A 19,153-nucleotide genomic window follows, 5' to 3' on the forward strand; every position below is an offset into this window, starting at 1 on the left:
ATACTGTGTTTAGTTTAGAGGCAAATTCTCTCTCAAATGATGTTGGTGATTAAAAAATGGGAAGGAAATAAACATATCAAAACAAACCAACCTGCCCAGTGCCACTAAAGGAAACTTGTATTTAATACTATGGCATCAAATGTTCTAACAATCCCATAAGTGCTGAGCTCTTAATTTCAACTCCCAGGTCTTTTCACACTTATTTTGCTCATTAACAGCGGAGCGCGTTGTTTGTCTCTGCTGATGTGTTGCAACTGTAGACGAGGTGAATTGAAATGAAGTTGCAATTAGTATTTTTATTTATGCTGAGGGGAATTCTTGAACCTCGTTACGGTTGTTAACAGCTGCTACAGCTGAACATCAGTGAAACAATTTCAAATTTGAATGAGGAAGTGTTGGCAGTTTTGGCAGCGTTGGTAGTGTTGGCAGTGTAAACTACACCATGAGGCAAGAAGAATGAAGTTAGATCACGCTAATGTTTGCTCACCTTTAGTTTGATTTGTTCGGTCAAGTGAGAACACTGCCCTTGAGAAAGCACATAACTGCAATCAGAAGCATTATTATTCCCCGCCAGGAGTATCAGGAGATCTGTCGCATGTGTGCGTGTATGAGTGTGTATCTCTGTGTCTGTCCACAGCTAATCTAGCATACTGCTGCACCAAACTGCATACTATTTTGGGTGCACATTTATAGCTGCATGCTCAAGGAACACTTGTGGTTGCAGCGACTCACACTTTCTCACCTTTTATTGCCTGTTTGAGGCTGCCATTGATTGACTGCTAACTAGACTTAGTTTATTTTCGCATATCAGCTCTGTGTTATCAATACAGAGTCACTACAAACTTAAAGTGAAAGTGTCTTAGCTCAGAGCAGGAGGAGTCAGATTTCACACACGGGACAAGAGAGAGTTGACAGACAAGATGATGACGAAGGATTTGGTGTCAAAGCGAACTAGCAAAGGCAGTATTTTGGATATAAACCCAATGCTAAAAGGGAACCTGATAACGGTTAATGAAACAATCGGCGTGCGGAGGACGGAGTGGCCACAGCCGGTGTGCATGGCACATCGACGCTGGGTTGAAACCTGCGGCCTTGCAGCGAAAGCTCGACTGGAGAGGTCGGACACACAGCCATCCAACGTAAAAGCGCTCTACAGACACTGAACCTCATCTTTTCGTCTAAAATATCCAGTGTAATCGGTAACACCGGTGTTGTCACAAGCGTATCAACCGGTGGGAAAATGTCCCCACCGTGACATCCCTACTGCTGACTCCTCACTCACTACTCTTAATCGGCCCCCAGCTGCTACTCTGCTCCGAGAGACGCAGTGGGGGAAAACAGTTTGCTCAGTAAACTTGAAGCCTAAATAAACGCTTCATGTCGCGGTTACGCCCACGAGACGGAGCTGAGACGTGCGCCTGCACAGAGCCGGTGCAGACATCTGCACGACATGTGTTTAGTGCTATTTAGCTAAATGTAGCATGCTAACACTAAACTAAGATGGTTAACTTAATAGCTGTTTAACATCAGCATGTTAGCATTGTCATTGTGAGTATATCAGCATGCTGACATTAGTGCCTATTTACAGCCTCACAGAGCTGGTGGAAATCACACGATTGTTTTTCCCTGCTATTTCTGCTTGTGGTAACTGAAACATAGTTTATGTTTTAAACACAAATACAAATATGCATAACCTTAACCCTATAGGACATTACCAAGTGGACTTTTTTCCTAGTAACTGAGACCAGACTCAGGACCCAACTCAGCCCGAGTAGGTCCCAGTGGACTCACTAGCACGTCAGATCATATAGTGCTTAAGATATTTTTTTTCAGGTGAGATGGCGAGTGTGAAGTGTGATCTTGATAGTCAGGACATGTACTCTACTGCTACTCTTTTCGATTACAGTGGGGCACCATGCTGTTGCCAGTGTTAATGTTTCCCTCTGTTTGGGTCTGTTCTGGTCAACCACATTTTGGATGGGGTCTGTTTATTCTGGTCTGTTTTGAACAGGGTCTTTTCTTTTAATTTAAGCATGTGAAGTTCGGTCACGATTTCCACACGTCCGTTTTAGATCAGGCTCTCCTCCTGAAGACCTCTAATATGAATGTTATTTGTAGGAGACGGGTTGCACTGAGACATCATGTTCTGAGAGTTCTCCGTGCTTTCCAAAGATAGCGGAGAGAGAGTGGACTGGAAGTATAAAATTAACTGGCTACAGCATATAACCATAAAACACAAGGTTTCACTGCAAGGAGATGGATGCTGAAAACATTTCAGCTTTTCTTTTCAGGCTCATATTCAACATTTAATTTCAGGCTAAATCGTCTCTAAATATGTAAATTATGTATTAACACCAAGGACGGTTTAATACAGATTTACTATTCACATTACCTCTCATCAAACTCTGCCCACTCACTTCTTAAATATCCTGTCTTTGCATTCTTGGATTCATAGAATTTGAGAGGGAAAACAACTTGGGGACAGCTGAAGACAGTCTGAACATTTCTTTTTGTAAAAAAATACCCTTATTAGCTCCAACCTCCTGATGCCTGAATCTGAATGAGGCTCCCTTGCCTCCAGCTACAATTCAACACTTGAATGGCTGCTGCGTTCATCCTTTAATACAAATGTATTGAGCATACATATGGGCACTCAGAGAAAAACAGCTAAATGAAAATGATGCAGACGTTAGCATGAATAGCGAGTGGGTCTAGTCAGGAAATTATGTGAAAATGGAACATGAGTTTTCTTTGCGGCTTTGACATGTTGACAGAGAAGCAACTGCCTCTGATGCAAGGATGACACCACGATGTCAAGCAGAAGTACAAGGGAAAAGGAGAACGGGACTGCTTTTCTGGTGAGACAAATCTTACAATCTGTTCCGTAATAGGATGGGTCAAATTCAGAGGGAAGATTTCTCCACAAGGGTTATTAAAATACACCTCAAATGAAACCCTGAACAGGGATAGACACTGATATTTTGAAGCACTGCCCTTACAGGCCACCAAACCTCTCAATTTGATGGCCCATTTTTGGGCCCCCATATATAAAAACAATACAATAAAGGAAATTCAACCCAACTTAAATAAATGGGCTGTCAATCAATTCAAATATTTAATCGCATAATTGTCCATAGTTAATCGTGATTAGTCGCACATATATTTGTATCTGTTGAAAATGTATTGTAAGTGTTATTTAGCCCCTTCCTGACAAGCTAGTATGACATGGTACCAATGGATTCCTTAGGTTTTTACAGTTTCATATGATACCAGTACCTTCTCTCTAGCTTTAAAACTGAGCTCGCTACAACCTTCAAAAGATCAATTGTGTTAATGACTTAAAGAAATTAGTGTCTTTAAAACTGTTTTGCGTTAACGCGTTATTATCGGGTTAATGTTGACAGCCCTGACGGTCTCTTAGTTCTCACACTACAAAGGACATACAGTCTAAAGAGAGACCTAATGAAACTTGGTGGCCACAGGGGGCCACCTACGGGGGATATTCGGTGGCCACAGAGTAACTATTTCTGGCAACAGGCCATTGGGCCATGGTTAGTGTTGAACTCTGCCTCGAAAATAACTATTGGTTGGAAGATGCCAGAAAGACTAATGCAAAGGATTTTGAATTGGTTAAACTCAGTAATGTTGTCTCAGTTCTGCTCTGCTTTTTCTTCTCAGGATTTGTCTCTAACAGTTTTGTGAAATGACCATAAACTCTGAAACCTGGTGATGCATCTCAACTTCAAACTAAGGCAATAACACAAACTGGACAGTTTGGTAACGGTTAGCTTTAGGCAAAAGAAAAAAGGAATATTATCAAATTACCCACACTGGCATTTCTTGCTTTCCACTGTACTACCTCAAATCAAAGATTTCACACTTTTAGCCATATGTCCACTATTCAACTGTTCATTGTTAAAGCTGCATTATATCTCCCCCACTTTCCCTTTATAAAAGCACACGTTTCAGTTTACCATTAACTGCCAGGGGACCATGCTCAGATTTTGCAGCATTTGGTTTCATAGCATTTAGTTTACAAGGTCTTGGTGGATGCAGACATCAGTGCTGCAGTTCCTGACAGGGTTTAACTGCCTGGCCTTTCTACTGTTATGGGGTCTGACTTGCAGATGAAAAATGAGATTTTCAGAATATTCTTGGCAGAGTCTAACTGAAAATACAGCTCTTGTTTGCTTCTGTGTTTCCTAGCGTTATAAATAGAAACAAACTGTTCACAACCTCCTACTAGATGAAAACTCAAGCATGTTAGCTGTCACATCCTGCCAGTTCTTGTTTCGAATTCCCGGCAAACAAGTGAACTGAAGGAGAGCGTCTTCATTAGCATAAATCACTCTGTAAACAAGGCCAGAAGTGGGGTGAGAGCGTTTCAACAAATCCTTTTAACTGCAAACATGATGATGAAATAAGTTCTTTGGTGCTTCAAGTGGTAGAGGAGACATGGTGACCCTATTTAACTTTGTGTAATTCAGGCTGATGCTCTGTGTATCCTCCGACTCGGATCTTTAATGGTGGAAGTGAAGGGCTTTTTTGGACCAATTATCGTGGCAATAGAAGTTTTTTGCTTTAACTTATAATGAAGTAAATGTCGATTGCACAATGCAATGGCTGCAGACTAATGACACCATCTGTGTTTAGATTGTTTCTCTATAAGTCTCGCTTTCCCTATGCAATTCTGTCTGCCAACGGGTACGATGATGGTTTGATTTACAGCACAAAGGAAGTGTTTTTTTCTTTTCTTCTTTTCATGATATCAAGTTTTTATGTCTCCATGTAGGTTAGGTCAGTTCTGCTACAGTACACATACCTCACAACAACAAAGTTGTGTTTTTCCTGGAAGCTGATGGACAGAAATGTCCAGTTACTTCGTTGTACTACTTAATGCTTTTAGTGTACACTGGGCTCTTGAAGACTAGAGTGAATGTGACAAAGGGCACATCTTGAGCTTTAAAAAAAGAAGGGATAAAAAGCTGCATTCATATGCAAATGTAAGTCAGAAGTGTGCCAATGCTCCATTATTCATACCATTCATATCATTATCTCATCAGTGCATTTCTCCAGTTAATTATGTCAGTAACATTGATCCATCCAAGAACAGGAGTAACAGATGATCCAATTACTCTAGTTAAACAATGATTTTGCACATTAAAAACAGTGTTTATCGAGAATGGCACAAATGTACATGAATAAGACGCACACAACGTATGGTCAAATTTTGTGTATTTGTTTGCATTTGTATTGATGTCATAATGGTTGTTTATCATCCCATTGGCAACCATTTTGAGAAATCGGCAATCAATTCTTTGCCTTTGGTTATCATTAGTGGCAACCACTTTTTAACGTTTAAAAAAATAAGGACAGCAAACAGTAAAACGTGCGCCCCAAACTAAATACATTTTAATAGTCGTTGCATTTGTTATATTTAAATATTGCAGTCAGAACCAGAACCAGAACCAGACAACGCTGCACGTGCATTGGGGCATTAACTCGGGTGTGCACAAGCAATGGCGAAGCAAATTAAGTTGTTTGATTGTGGGGTGAAAAGGTTGACTAACCTGTCAACATCACAGACAGATGTGCAAATTGATTCAACTGATAAAGAACCAGATGAACCTGAACGGAAAATAAAAAGGAAATTTGTGAAATCTTGGGAGGCGAAGCGTCCCGGCATCTTTTAGCTGGACGGAAAATTAGCAAAGCATGTACAACACCTCGTTAAGTGATACATCAAGTTCAAAAGTTCCAAGTAGCATATTTTACAGAACCACGGGGCTAGACGAGCAATGGAGATTGAAGCAACACGAGCGGGCAGATCAACGACATGATGAGGTGGAGGCTGCAAGAGCTGGCACGGGCCGATGGACACCGCCGTTCGCAAAATTGTAATTATTAAGCAGACGTAAAACTGCATAGTATCTTCAAAATATAAGGTGACAAAAATGGCAACCCTATTTTCAGTTTTTGAAAGGAAAAGCGGATACCAGCTTGCCATCCTGGCTACCACTTTTTAAAAGTTGGTGTTAAGTCCTGCATGTGAAATGGCAATGCATTTATATTTCATAAATTATGACTTTACATTGTAATAAAGTGTTGAGTAATAAAACCGTGATGATACAATTATTATTTATTATTCTAGTTTTCCTGGTTCAGTTGCACCAATGAGGTTAATTAACGGAACATGGTTGAACTTTGAAATTTTAAAACGGCTTCTTAAACTAAATACAATGTATGGTGATTGATTGATGCTTGGTTAAATGTACTGAAATAATTCAATAGTACTGCAAACTGTGTAGCACAGTTTTTCAGAAGTGAGACCCAAATGACCCATCGGCTTTATACCCTCATAATGAGGCTTCAACTTTAAGGAGAGCAGGTTAAAGACAAAGGTTAAAATAATTATCTCAGGTTATAACCTCTATAAGCAGACAACGGCAAAGAACAAAGAGAGAGACCCTCCAGCAACAAAATAATAAGAATGGCCTCTTAAATAACTTCCCAACATGGCTTCAACTTTAATCTCTAAACACATCGGGGAGGAAGGGAGAGAGAGAGAGATTCTAGTATACAATCATGTCCAAAATTACTCTTTGTACTTTCTACGATTTTTCAATCGCCACCTCATTACTAGCTTACTCTCACTGTCCCAGCTCACTCCATCTCACTCTGCTGACCTCCTAAACCACAGTTACACTTTTGGATTCAGTGAAAAATAAAAGCTAAGGCAAAGTCAAGGAACAAACTTAAAGGGGAACACCAACTAAAGTAGACTTCCAATATGGTATTTCCATGGCCTAGGAAAGTTCAATCAGTATGTGTGAACATGAGCTGCTCTCTCTCAAAGCCAGAAACCAGAGAAGTCAATCTCAAACTTGTGATGTCATAGGGTATAAAGTGTGGAGCTGCTCCATAGACAATGAAAGCGGAGCATGATTTTGTGAACATAAAGAATGTTTGTTTAGTTTTTTTATACCCAAATGAGCTTCATTCAATTGTAGTGTTGTCAGTTGCGAAACAGAAAATGTTCCCATATACTCAGATTACTCCTCTGGGTGCGCTCAGTGTCATCTAGAACATCTGTCCCAATTCATCATCTATGGAGCAGTTCCACTTTTATACCCAATGACACAAGTTTGAGTTTTGAGTTTTTGGATTTGGAAGAGAGTTGTTCATGTTTACTCATATTTTTTGGACTGTCTTAGACCACAGGAATAACATGTATGAATTTTGAAAATGGTCATAGTTTCCCTTTAATACATAGTGTTTACACACTTCCATACAACAATTTTCAGTCAAATCAACCCACAGTGATACCACCGCATTTACATGTTAACTTTCAGAATATTGCATCCTTGTACTCATGTTTTCATATTTTTACTTTTTAGTAATTTTCACTTCAGTCATATCTAAGCTCTAAGTTCTCTCTTCTGTAAATGACTAGGGAAACTAAATAGCACTGATGCCCTAGGTTATTGTCTTTTTTAGCCATGATAAAGTGAAAGTATGATCAGAAATAAACCTGTTTTCATCTGCAGCGATTCTTACACGTTGTGTTACCTCAGGGCATTCAGCTATCAACATTTTGCAATTGGTAGCTATCACAGCTGGAATAACAAGAGTCATTTGTTGCATGTTATTAGAAAAACTGATGGCTTGCTACTAAACTCCTGCCCCCTCGGGCTCTGTTTCGGGTATGGCGCTCATTTTTCAACTCACCTGTAGCCATGCTGAGTGTCCACACACACGCCGCCATTGAAACAGGGGTTTCTGGGATATGAGGTGCAGGGTTGATGGGACTGCTCTCTCCCTGGGCATGAGCACACGGCTGTGGATTCCACTGTCACAGACACGAGACTCATGGTCCCGCAGTCCACGACTGTGGGCGTGTCCCGCACGTTCAAAACGTTGGTGCAGCCGCCGGCACCGGCGCACTCCGAGCTCGGGCACTCGTCTACCCGGATTTGGGACACGCTGACCTGCAGGAATGACTGGAGCTGGATGGAGAAAGACAGAGTAGAACCCAGATATGAAAACACAAGGTGAAACTTTAGTAGTACTTTTAAAGTTCCAACCACTGCAGGCACTATATTAGTATCTTATAAGTGACCTGTACATCAGAAACTATAAGTACTGTAGTGTGCATCTCCCTTTGCTCTGGCTCTTATGGCCTTTACGCACCGGAGGCGTGACGAATAAATGACGTGGAAATGAGCAATATACTTATATGTCTAATATTATCTGTTTGGCGTTCTATGGTTTGTTATTTCTTTATAGCAGACCATTGCTATGTGTAGCATACCGTTGCTATGGGCACAGTTCTGATGTTGAACTCTGGCGGATCATTTTTGGGTCCATTAATGATTTGTTAAGTAAGTTGCTGTGTAATAAGAAGGATAATGTGCAGTTATCGGGTCATTGTTGTGAAATAAACCCCATGCAACATTATCCCTTACTTATTATCTAGACATTTTAATGTCTTGACTATTATATGTCTATATACATGGTATGGTTGGTACCAATGGATTCCTTAGATATTCTAGTTTCATATGATGCCAGTATCTTACTGTAACTCTAGCTCAACCTCCAAAATTGCAAGTTGTCGCAACTGTCACATTAACTTTATTGAAAAGCAAATTATTCGCACCCAAAAAACACCCCCGGTGTGTAAAGGCCTTTATACCCCACCAGCTTCCCACCCACTAACATTCCCAACTGTGTTCAATCAGTGGAAACCGACAAAGCAGAAGCACCGTAGCTTGGTAATGAATCCGGTCTCTGCAGTGGTGGGCAAGTGTGTTAAAATGTTTCATACAACTTTTTTATTTATCATTTAAAATCCAATTTAAAAACAAAAAGTTACCTGGCATAGCAACTTAATGAAACACCAGGTGTTCATATTGCAGCAATGACAGTGCTGTACAGCTTTTACAATGAAGCAGCTGCAGGCGTAATCATAATAATATTGTTATTTATTTGACCCCTTGGGCATATTTTTTTTTCTCATATGTTGTTACTTGTCATGATTGACACACACACACACACACACACACACACACACAGGCACATGCATCAATGTGGAGATATGTCAGAATGATGGGTCGTCGCAGCATAGCGCCCCGGGCAGTTCGGGGTTCAGTGCCCAGGAGGTGGACTGGCACCTCTCCAGCTACCAGTCCACACTCCGTACCTGGTCCGGCTACCCCCTGGTTCCCAAGCAAAGTCCCTACAGAAACTGCCGCCCCGTGACGTGACATAAGTCTATAAGCTAGGGCATTTTTTGGTTGCATTTTGGGTAAAAACTTAAATTTCATAAATTATACCTTTCATTACATGTCCAAACAATTAAAAGGAGTGGAGTGGAAAATATGTGAACTTAAGTTCACTAAGACGGGAAGCATATGCTGTAATATCCCATTTAAATTTAACCCAGGTAGATCCAATATGGATGCAACAGACATGTTAACACCAGATGGGAGGGAGGCTGTTAATATGTTCAACTGCATATCATGAATATGTTAACATACTTTGATACTTAAGAATCAAGGGATATTTGTTGCATGCCATCTGTATTGGAGCAGCGATTATACGGCTTTAATGTGGCACATGTCACTTTAGTAAATAAATAAAAACATGTTCAGAAAAGTCAAAAGCATGCCTAAATGGGGGGCGTGCATGCTCTAGATGCTGCTCAAAAACAAGTTTAAAACTGTTTAAAAAACACAACACAGAACTTCCTTGCTCTCTTTGCTTGTATTGCAATCTAGCTGCGTATCCAACAGCAAAAATGATATCCCAAAATATGAGTGCAGAGGATGTTATGGACCAGGATATATTTTACAGTGTTTTGGCTGACTCGGGTATTCAGCCGTATTTATTGGAGCCAAAGTATCCGGCCGGAGAAATGCAGCAGAGGCTGCAGCTGCATTAGTCGTGCAAGAGGATATGGCCAGCGGGGGCTCTGGGGGTCAGAAGCTTGCGTGCAATGCATCCTGGTACATGTAGACACGGCAAGGCGATCAGAAGAACTCAGCTTTCTCGGTCAATGTAGTTCTAAGCATGCACTGCTGAATTCATTGCTTCAATTGACTACATTTACCATTAACACTGATTGGTGATCCACACAAACAGTGGCACATTTTCAGATTAAACATATGGTGACTAAACCATCTTCAAAACACAATGTATGTTTTTAGTGAAAGTGATAATGGTACTTAAATGAAATAGTTTATTCTATGTAATTAGCACCATTTCAACCTGAGTTAATTTGCAAAATGAACACAGCAAAACCCAGCCCGGGAGCTGAAAGAGTTTTAACACAAACAATCCTTGATCCATAATATCAGCTATTAACTGTAAATGTGTTAATGTCTGGCTAATGTCGTTTACACAGACCAATAAACACATGTGCATACGCATCAACAAACAGATAAACAACAGGATGTTGACGTGGAAAGTGCAGATTCAATGGGAGAATGTATTACAGTACAGTAGGCAGTTCAGGTCAAAGAAGTCAAGCTGTTTTTCTGCACTAGTTCCTGAAAAAGTGGGCTAAACGGTGATGAGGCAGAAAGGAAACTGTGACTCTCTGGGTTGAGCAGTCTGATAAAGCACTGGAAGGGAAAATGGAAATTAAATTGAATATGTAGTGTAGTGTTGTGGTGCGGGGGGGATATGGGTTGGTGTGTTTGTATTTGGATGGCTGGTTAGACTGACACTGGTCAAGGTGGTTTCTATTGAGTTTACATACATGTATGCATGGACTCATGTAGAGAAGGCATGCACAGGGGCATGGACACATGCACGCACTCTCACACATAAATACACATACAGACCCACTCGATGTGAAACGTGTTGAACCGAAAGAAGGTCACTTCATGCTCAATGTTCTGGACTGATTGGACCTCATTCAGTGTGACTGGATTGCACTCACTAACCATGCAGTTCACATTTATTCCACGTATTCCACCAAATAGCCCTGTGCTGCAGTGGCTGTGACTTTGATATGGGTTGGGGTTTTATGGATCATTGTTATTGCTGACTGATGTCTCATATCATTTGATCTTCAAACACTGTCCGTTTGCCAATATAAGTAGTGGTGGTTATTCCATTCAAAACGTCCTGCTTTCATTTAACCTACAGGCGTCATTACTGCATCCCCTTGATAATAACCTTTTTTAAAAACAATGTTTACAAAGTGCTTTACATGCAATAAAATCCCAAAGCAGCCAAAAAAAATAATAATAATAAAAGGTAATACATAAGGCAAACAGATAAAAGAACAGTTCAAAACTTTTCAAAACAGTTTATAAAAGTGTGTTTTTAGACGGGATTTAAGACCCGAGCCGGCGGTCGGCCGTCAGCCAGTTTGGGGCCGTTGGTGAGCGTCTGTCGGCCTAGTTTTTGCAGTGTGTCCCGCACCGTCGGCTCTATTCTGCCCGTGTCAGAGTTTTTCTGGACGATTCAGCATGTTGAATAGGTGACAGAAATCACTCTGATCAGCTGTTCAGCGTAAGCGAATCAGTGCACGACAAGAGAAACAGAAGTGAGGAAAGCAAACAAATGAGTAAAGTCAAGAGAAAGTCAAGAGAAAGTCAAGAGAAAGTCAAGACGGCGCACACAGAAGGCTCTTCTCATTTTTCATATTTGTCTCATCTGATCGTTCCAATACACGGATATTTTCACAATGACATGGCCATCTGGAATGAAGCTGAGTGGTGAGGGAGAGTGTTGGGAAAATGGTCTGCAAACGCTGCTTTGTTTCATGTACGTATCATAACAACAGTTTGTATATCTGCCGTCCTCGGTCTTCCTGTTACCCTTTTTGAATGACAAATACTACCGCCACCTGCTGGTGTGGAGAGTTATTTCCTCGCATGCAGGCGCAGAACGTACGTGCTAACTGGCCGTCGGCTGTAGTCTTTGCGGTGTGTTCAAGTACAACTTTTCAGCCTTCATTGCCACTAGTTCTTTGATGTCAGATTGGTGTGTCTGTGCCTTTAAAAGACAGAACAGATTTAGCTAGCCTAATTTCCTCAGGTAGTTAGCTCCATTGTACAGGCTCCCCAATAGAGAAAGCACAGTCACCTTTTAAGGCCTTTACACACCAGAGGTGTGACGAATAAACCACACAAAGATGTGGAATACTAGCCCGCGAATATTATTTGTCTAGGGCTTTTATTGTGAAAGGTAAGAACGGAAGATGCGGATCTGGTCTGCGCTGCCTTTGTCAAGGTTGAAAGGAGCAATAAAGTTTGCCGTCTTGGTTCACGCTACGGAGCCTCCGTGTTGTTATTTCATAAAAATAGGCTCGACTCAACCCATTTTGTGCAACATGATTGGCTGATGCCTTTATTTGCTGTGCGAAAGCTCAGAAAATTGACCACGTTCAGTGCACTAGTATGTCACATTTTCGCCGTGTAAAATTCTATTTCCGTGTCAAAGTATTCATGACAAAAACAACAGTTTGAAAAAATATATATTGACGTGCAAATTAGTCACAGGAACAAAATGCCTTCGGGTGTGTTAAGGCCTTTAGCCTTGAGCCTGGAACAACCAAAAGGGCCATACCTGAGAATCTAAGGCTGCGTTCTGGCTCATCAGGAGTCAGCAATATAGCTCGGAGCTAGGCCCTTCTGTGCTTTAAATACAATCAGTAAAATCTTAAAATCAATTTTGAATCTTACTGGTAGCCATGCAGTGCATACACAGTATGCTGGGGTAATATGGTCGCTTTGTTTAGTTTGGTTTAGTGCCAGTTAAAATTCTATCTGCAGCATTTTGAGCACGCTGAAAAAGTGAGATTGAGTTTTGACTGAGGCGGGTACAAAGAGAGTTGCAATAGTCTAGACGAGATGAAATAAAAACATTGATTTTTGATAGTTTTCTAAGCCGAAGGAAGCAGAACTGTAAAACTCTCTTTACCTGTTCCTCCAAAGTCAGGTCACCATCAAAAATCACTCCTAAATGTTTGGTCACAGGGTTTATATTAGATAATAAATCACATAGATCATCCAGGATAGGGAAAGAACACAAATACGTCATTCACTTAATGTGAGTATGTACAGCCTTGTGCAGAGTAAATTAAATATGGAGGGGGCGTGTGGGGGTTTAGTGACGCAAATGGGGCCTATAGTTTATCATATACTGTATGTATGAACCCTCTTCCCAGAGGCTATATGTGTCATTGGGTGTTACATGACAGCTTTGCTTGATTAATTCACCACAAACTGTGGAGGTGGTGTTTATTGCCCTCCTAAGAACGGATTGGTTTGCAGGACGGTATAGCGAGTGCAAAACGTGATTACACTCATAGTTAGTGTTACAGGGATTTCCAATCAGTGTCCTTATACATAGAATGGTTTTCCTACAAACCAGTCCGGTCTAAAATGGGTGCACAAGCAAATCACGCTTCAGAAAGCTAAGATAGTGAGATAAAAGAGAGAATAATGCTAGTATCACCCTTTAAAGAGTTCACATTTAACGTTGTATGAATGCATCAATCTGCACAAATGATCACAACAATTATACTTAAAAGGCGGTATGTCACGTTGATAAAACAAGAGGTGTCCTGTGTACCATTTAGCCATTATAAGGAAAGGAGATACATTAGTGTGGAAGCCAGCAGAGATGGCATGGTTGAGGATAGATGTTAGAACAATCAAATTCTAAATCTACATTTGAATGCTGTGCAGCTTTTTTTTTTTTTTTTGCATATCTATTCATTCTGTTTAAACCTGATGTTTCTGCAATATTATTATTATTACCCTATCTGTAGACTCTACTGGTGGCTGCATAGTAGTGGTAGCATTCTGAGTAAGTTATTAATAATTTACAGAAACATCACGTGCAATAAACCACCTTCTAATGCCCTCTCTGTGTCTCTCTCCCTCTATCTCTATCTCTCTCTTCTTCTTTTCAGGATTTTGTTTGAGGATTTTAAATTTATTTTGTAGAGTGATTACATCATAAAATATTTCGACAGACATCCAAAGCTTCTTTTGAAAACCTCCATAGAAGCTTTGAATGTAAAAAAAATAAATAACATAATATTCAGTAGAGACTTAGAGATAAATGTAGTAGCTAAAAAAAAGTGTTGTTATATATTTGCTAGGGCTGGGTAGCAAATATCAATTTATTTCTGGGGCGTCTGGGTTAGCTCAGTTGGTAGAGCGGGCGTCCATGTATCAAGGCTTGGTCCTGACCGCGGCGGCCCGGGTCCGAATCCGGCCTGTGGCCCTTTCCGCATCCACTCTCTCTCTCCCCCTTTCCAAGACTCTATCCACTGTCCTCTCAATAAAAATGGAAAATGTCCCCAAAAAAAAAACTTTAAAAAAAAAAAAAAAAAATGTATTTCTGAGCAAAATGTGTCTATATTATTAGGTATCAAGAAGTGTCAAAATAAGGTATCAAAAGTGTTTGGTATCCATATACTGTAGAAACTTTTCCTATTGACACTAAATCTGAAAATGCTCTCAGCCTTAATACTTATTTACAACATTTATAATAGTCATGATTGTCGGAACATTGCAGAGAGTGATATGAACGTAGTTGCAATATGGTAGCAGCGTTTGGCCAAAAAAAAAACCTAGAATAACCACCTCGTGGTTGTATGCCTCCGCCAACCAGTCAAGTTGCAGTTTATATCCATGTCTGTCCAAAATGTCATCACTTCATTATTTTATCCTGATAGACATTTGTGTGGAATTGTCATAATTTGCATGTGAATTCTTGAGTTATGGCCAAAAACGTGTTTTGTGAGGTCAGAGTGACCTTTGACCACCAAAATCGAATCAGTTCATCCTTTATTCCAAGTGGACATTAGTGCCGATAAAAATCCCTCCAGGCGTTCCTGAGATATTGCGTTTACAAGAATGGACCGGACGGACGGACAACCCGAACAAATCGAATGAATCTAAATGAAAATCTAAATATTTGGAACATACTGAGCACACAAATGGAAAGTTGAGAGGTGGATTATGCTGCAGGATAAGTTTCTTTGGATGTTTTTTTCTACTTTCTTGAATACATCACAATAATCAATAATCATGAATACATGCCAGCACTGGAATCTATTTTAACTGATCCATTTAAACTGACTGTGACGAACTGAAGTACTATATTTTTTACAGCCCCCTTTATTTCATACTAGGAAAGATCTGTGAGGAGTATTACTTCCAAGTAAGAAGCTCATGTTCACCGTCTTTATAATGCAACGTGAATGCATTATCATTAATGATGGACAGATGTAAAAATGGGGTCCGGTCAATAGGGTCTCTACTTAATGTAGGTCGAGTTCTGTGCCGTCTCCTTCCCAGCACAGGATAATGGATCCTTCAAATCGTTGACATTAAAAACCAATGAGACACACTCATGCAGTGTAGAAATGTCTGCAGTGTGAGGAGGAAGAGGAGGAGGAGGAGGAGGAGGAAGAGGAGGAGAAGGAGAAGGAGAAGGAGGAGGAGGAGGAGGAGGAGGAGGAGGTAGGGAGGGGACAGGAGAAGGGGGTACAGACATCTTGGTATAAGGGGGGTTTGCGGTGGAGTCGGCGTCATGCTGAGTGTCGGGTGATTAAAAAGCAGTAGGTGGACAGCTGACATATCCGCCTGAAAATAACTTTTGATTTTTGATATCCAGCAACACACCTAATCATATACATCAGACCGGCACATATGGTGCTTTGCATAAAGTCAAGGCAGGGTCCCCTTTTGAGGGATAGAAAACCGAAGATCTCATATACTTCAATGACATTTGACGTATGTTTATAATTTTGACAAGTCTGTATGCATTCATCTGTTGTTATACCAAGTTTGTTTTATACACAAGTCTATAATTATTTTGCGACCTTGCCTGAACCTGAGCGTTGACAATACTTTAATAAATTAAAGTTGATCGCCGCCATGTGCCTTCAGTCTTCCCCCGTCCAACACAGTGGCCGGATATTGCTTATCCAGACATCTCTACATATTTGATTGAATCATGTCATGCTAAGTGTCGTCTGTAAATAACCAGCCTGTTAACAGCCAACTGTTTGATCTGTGGACTTAGGATTTAGTTGGAGACGACAGTTGCTATAACGTTAATGTATGACTGTATTACTGCAGCAGCCTCCCACTCAAGCTAACAATAGCTAACTGTGCTATTCACTGTCACCAGCATCATTTAGCCATTTAGCACACTGACAGTGAATATTAACGTATCGTATGAGACTCAAATCTCAATGTGAAGGCCTCGGTTAACCTGCTACACAACAGCTTTTCGTCACTTCCTGTCCTGTGACAGCGAGTTTCTTAACCCCAGAAGGGAGCGCAGCCTCAACGGTGATGCAATACTGGTCTGGTCTATAGCTTGGAGCCATAAAGCCCCTTAAATATATCTTTTTCAGGACATGGCAGGGGAACAAATCGGAGTTCAGCGTTTTTGGATTTATTAACCATAACTACACAGCAACTCTTCGGCATAGCGTTATTACTATTACCAGTTTCAATGTAGACATTTGGAAATATGTTTCAACTCATTCTGGTGCCGTCTACGAGGGATATGGGATTGTTTTCCCCCAAAAGGGGGCGTGATCATACAAGCCTATTCTGGATGATGTATTGCCCGTCTGATGTATATACAGAGAAATGACTACACTGGTTCCATCCTGTTCAATCACACCCAAAAGAGGGCTTTACTCATGCTTCATGATTCATTTATTGTGGGTTTGGCATGCCAATAAGACATTTTAAATTATTGACAGAAGACAAACACATTAGTTTTTTCTTTCATTCTTTTTTCTTTTTCATTGTGTCATTCTGTCATTATATTTTGAAATATATATCTCGCTGCTCAATAGTCCATCTGAATGTGTTTCTGTAGAAAATACTTTAACCCACACTGGAGTTAGTTAATCCTCAAAGCCTACATGGCTGAAAATGAATCAGCATGCCCCATCTTTTGTATATAGTCCCCCATATGTTGAGGAAATGTACAGAGAGGCATACGTTGGATCCTTCAAAAGGCGGGACGGTGTGTATAGCAAGCAACAAAGGACCAGAGGGAGGTATTGTTCCTTAGACTATTGTATCAGTCCACTGAGAGGCTTCCACAATCCTCTCCACTGCCCACGGGGGCCACATTAATATAATGACAAGATGAACCTTGGTATCTGAGAGCCATACCGATGACTTTTAAAAAAAAGTGGAAAACCAATGTAGTATCATTAAAAGTCAAGTGGGGCGTGCTGGATTGAAAACACTGAGGGATAACTTCCATTATTAGAGGTAGAGCGGGGAGAAATAGAGAAACGTAAGGAATAAAGTTTTTCTTCTGAGGCATTACTGGAGAATTGAGAGCATTAATAAAAAGCGTTGGCTTCTGCGCCCCCCCTTCCCCTCCTCTTTCATTCCACCCCTCCTCCTTCCCCTTCCTCTTTATTTCTCATTCACCAGTCCCCCCTTTCTCTCCAGCTCTCGTTCATCCTCTCCATCGCCACGCTTCACATCTCATTCTGATCAACGTCTTCTCCGGAGAACCTGGCTGAATTCAGATGAAACACTCGGCGCCCTCCTCACAAATCACACCTGAAAGCCTGAGCTACCTCTACGCTAACACATCTCTCTCTCCCTCTCCCTCGCTCCCTCTCTGCTTCTCCCTCTCTGCCGCGGCCGTGCCTTTCTCATCCTAAAAGCTTCCATCATATACTCGCACGCTTTTCTCCACATCTCTAATTTTTCACCTCTTTTCTTACTCGACAATAGCCACGTGAAACAAAGAGAGGGTGACCAGGTAAGAAGCTAAGAGAGAGGCAAAAAGGGTTGAGTGCTGTGATTGACCTGAAATGACCACCGTGTCCGTGACTGGACTCTAGATCTGCAGGTTCTCCCCCCCCTAACACACACACACACACACACACACACACACACACACACACACACACACATGCAAATACAGCCTGGCTCACTCCCTCTGAGGACTTCAGGTCAGCTCTCGCTCTTTCTCTCCCTGCTGGTGAAATGCGTACAATTCAACTTACTATGGTTCACTCTCTCTCTCTCTCTCTCTCTCTCTCTCTCTCTCACACACACACACACAGGCCTCCTACTCCCATTCAGACTTTTGAGACGTGAAATGAGGTCTGACTGAAGCCAGCGGCCAGGGAGCGTCAGTGTGATGAAGTGAAACGTTTGTTTTTTTTACTAACCCTATGATGATATGCTTTTCCACGTTTGAAATTTTGCTTAGCCTGCCCTCTCTAGCGCCTGGAATGTAATCTATTAAGACACTTTACGGCTAAATATAGGAGCATCTGTGACATCTTACACACCTTTCTCATTTCACAGAGCACAGTTCTGTTGGGTGTTTTTTTTTTTTTTTTTTCTCCTCCATGTGACTGCAACAACCAAAGTATTACAGGCATAATCCACACTGTGTATTTCTGTTAAGAGTCAAATTGGGTTGGATTTAAAAGGATGTTCCACACTCATGGACGATGAATAAAGTAGAAATAATTTTCCCCCTAGGTTGGCCCAGAAAAAAAACTGTCCAAGACAATGGCCTAAATCAGGTCTCATTTCCCCATGTCCTAAATAACAGAAATGGTTTGTCGGTGGAGAATGATCTGTGGAGACCAGTGTGCATGACTAACACTAAAAAGAAATCGGAAAATGTTCTCCACAGGTGGCCCGTTCAGACAAAATACACAAGCTGTGTCTTTGGCAACATGAGTAGGTCTTTTGGGAAAACTATTTGGCACATGAATCAGCCATCAATTAAGGAAGACTTCCATTTGAAACCATTTAAGGCTTATGATTTTTAGAAAACAGAGAGAGAGAGAAGCCCACTGCTAAGTGGGCTTCTCTCTCTCTCTTTCTCTCTCTCTCTCTCTGTAGTCTTTCTTTTTTCAAAACCTTTGTACGAGTGTCTCAGAAGAAGACAAGACTTTCTTAATTTCAGGATGGACATCTGCGTGATCTAATCTGAAATAGTACATTTGGGTATTTTTGTATCACTCCAATGTATTCAAATTAAACAAACTGTTTAAATACAGAGAATGTTTTTGTTCTTTCTTTTTAGTTATCATGGTCATTTTCCATTACAAAGTTAATATATAGCTAGTTTGCTTTGATTCAAGTAATCACTGTTCTTCAGAAAGAAAAACAAA

The 19,153-nt window shown here is 40.8% G+C and overlaps 1 protein-coding gene across 1 annotated transcript in view; it reads right to left on the reverse strand.

Annotated features, from left to right (window-relative positions):
* The window catches only part of si:ch211-186j3.6 (neural-cadherin), a 338,768-nt gene that overhangs the window by 106,281 nt on the left and 213,334 nt on the right, over positions 1–19,153 (reverse strand). The window contains exon 26 of the mRNA XM_037746583.1: positions 7,729–8,006. Coding sequence (XP_037602511.1) covers positions 7,729–8,006 — 278 coding nt within the window. The remainder of the gene's footprint in view (positions 1–7,728; positions 8,007–19,153) is intronic.

Source organism: Sebastes umbrosus, chromosome 2, assembly GCF_015220745.1.
Source record: "Sebastes umbrosus isolate fSebUmb1 chromosome 2, fSebUmb1.pri, whole genome shotgun sequence".
Classification (NCBI taxonomy): Eukaryota; Metazoa; Chordata; class Actinopteri; order Perciformes; family Sebastidae; genus Sebastes; species Sebastes umbrosus.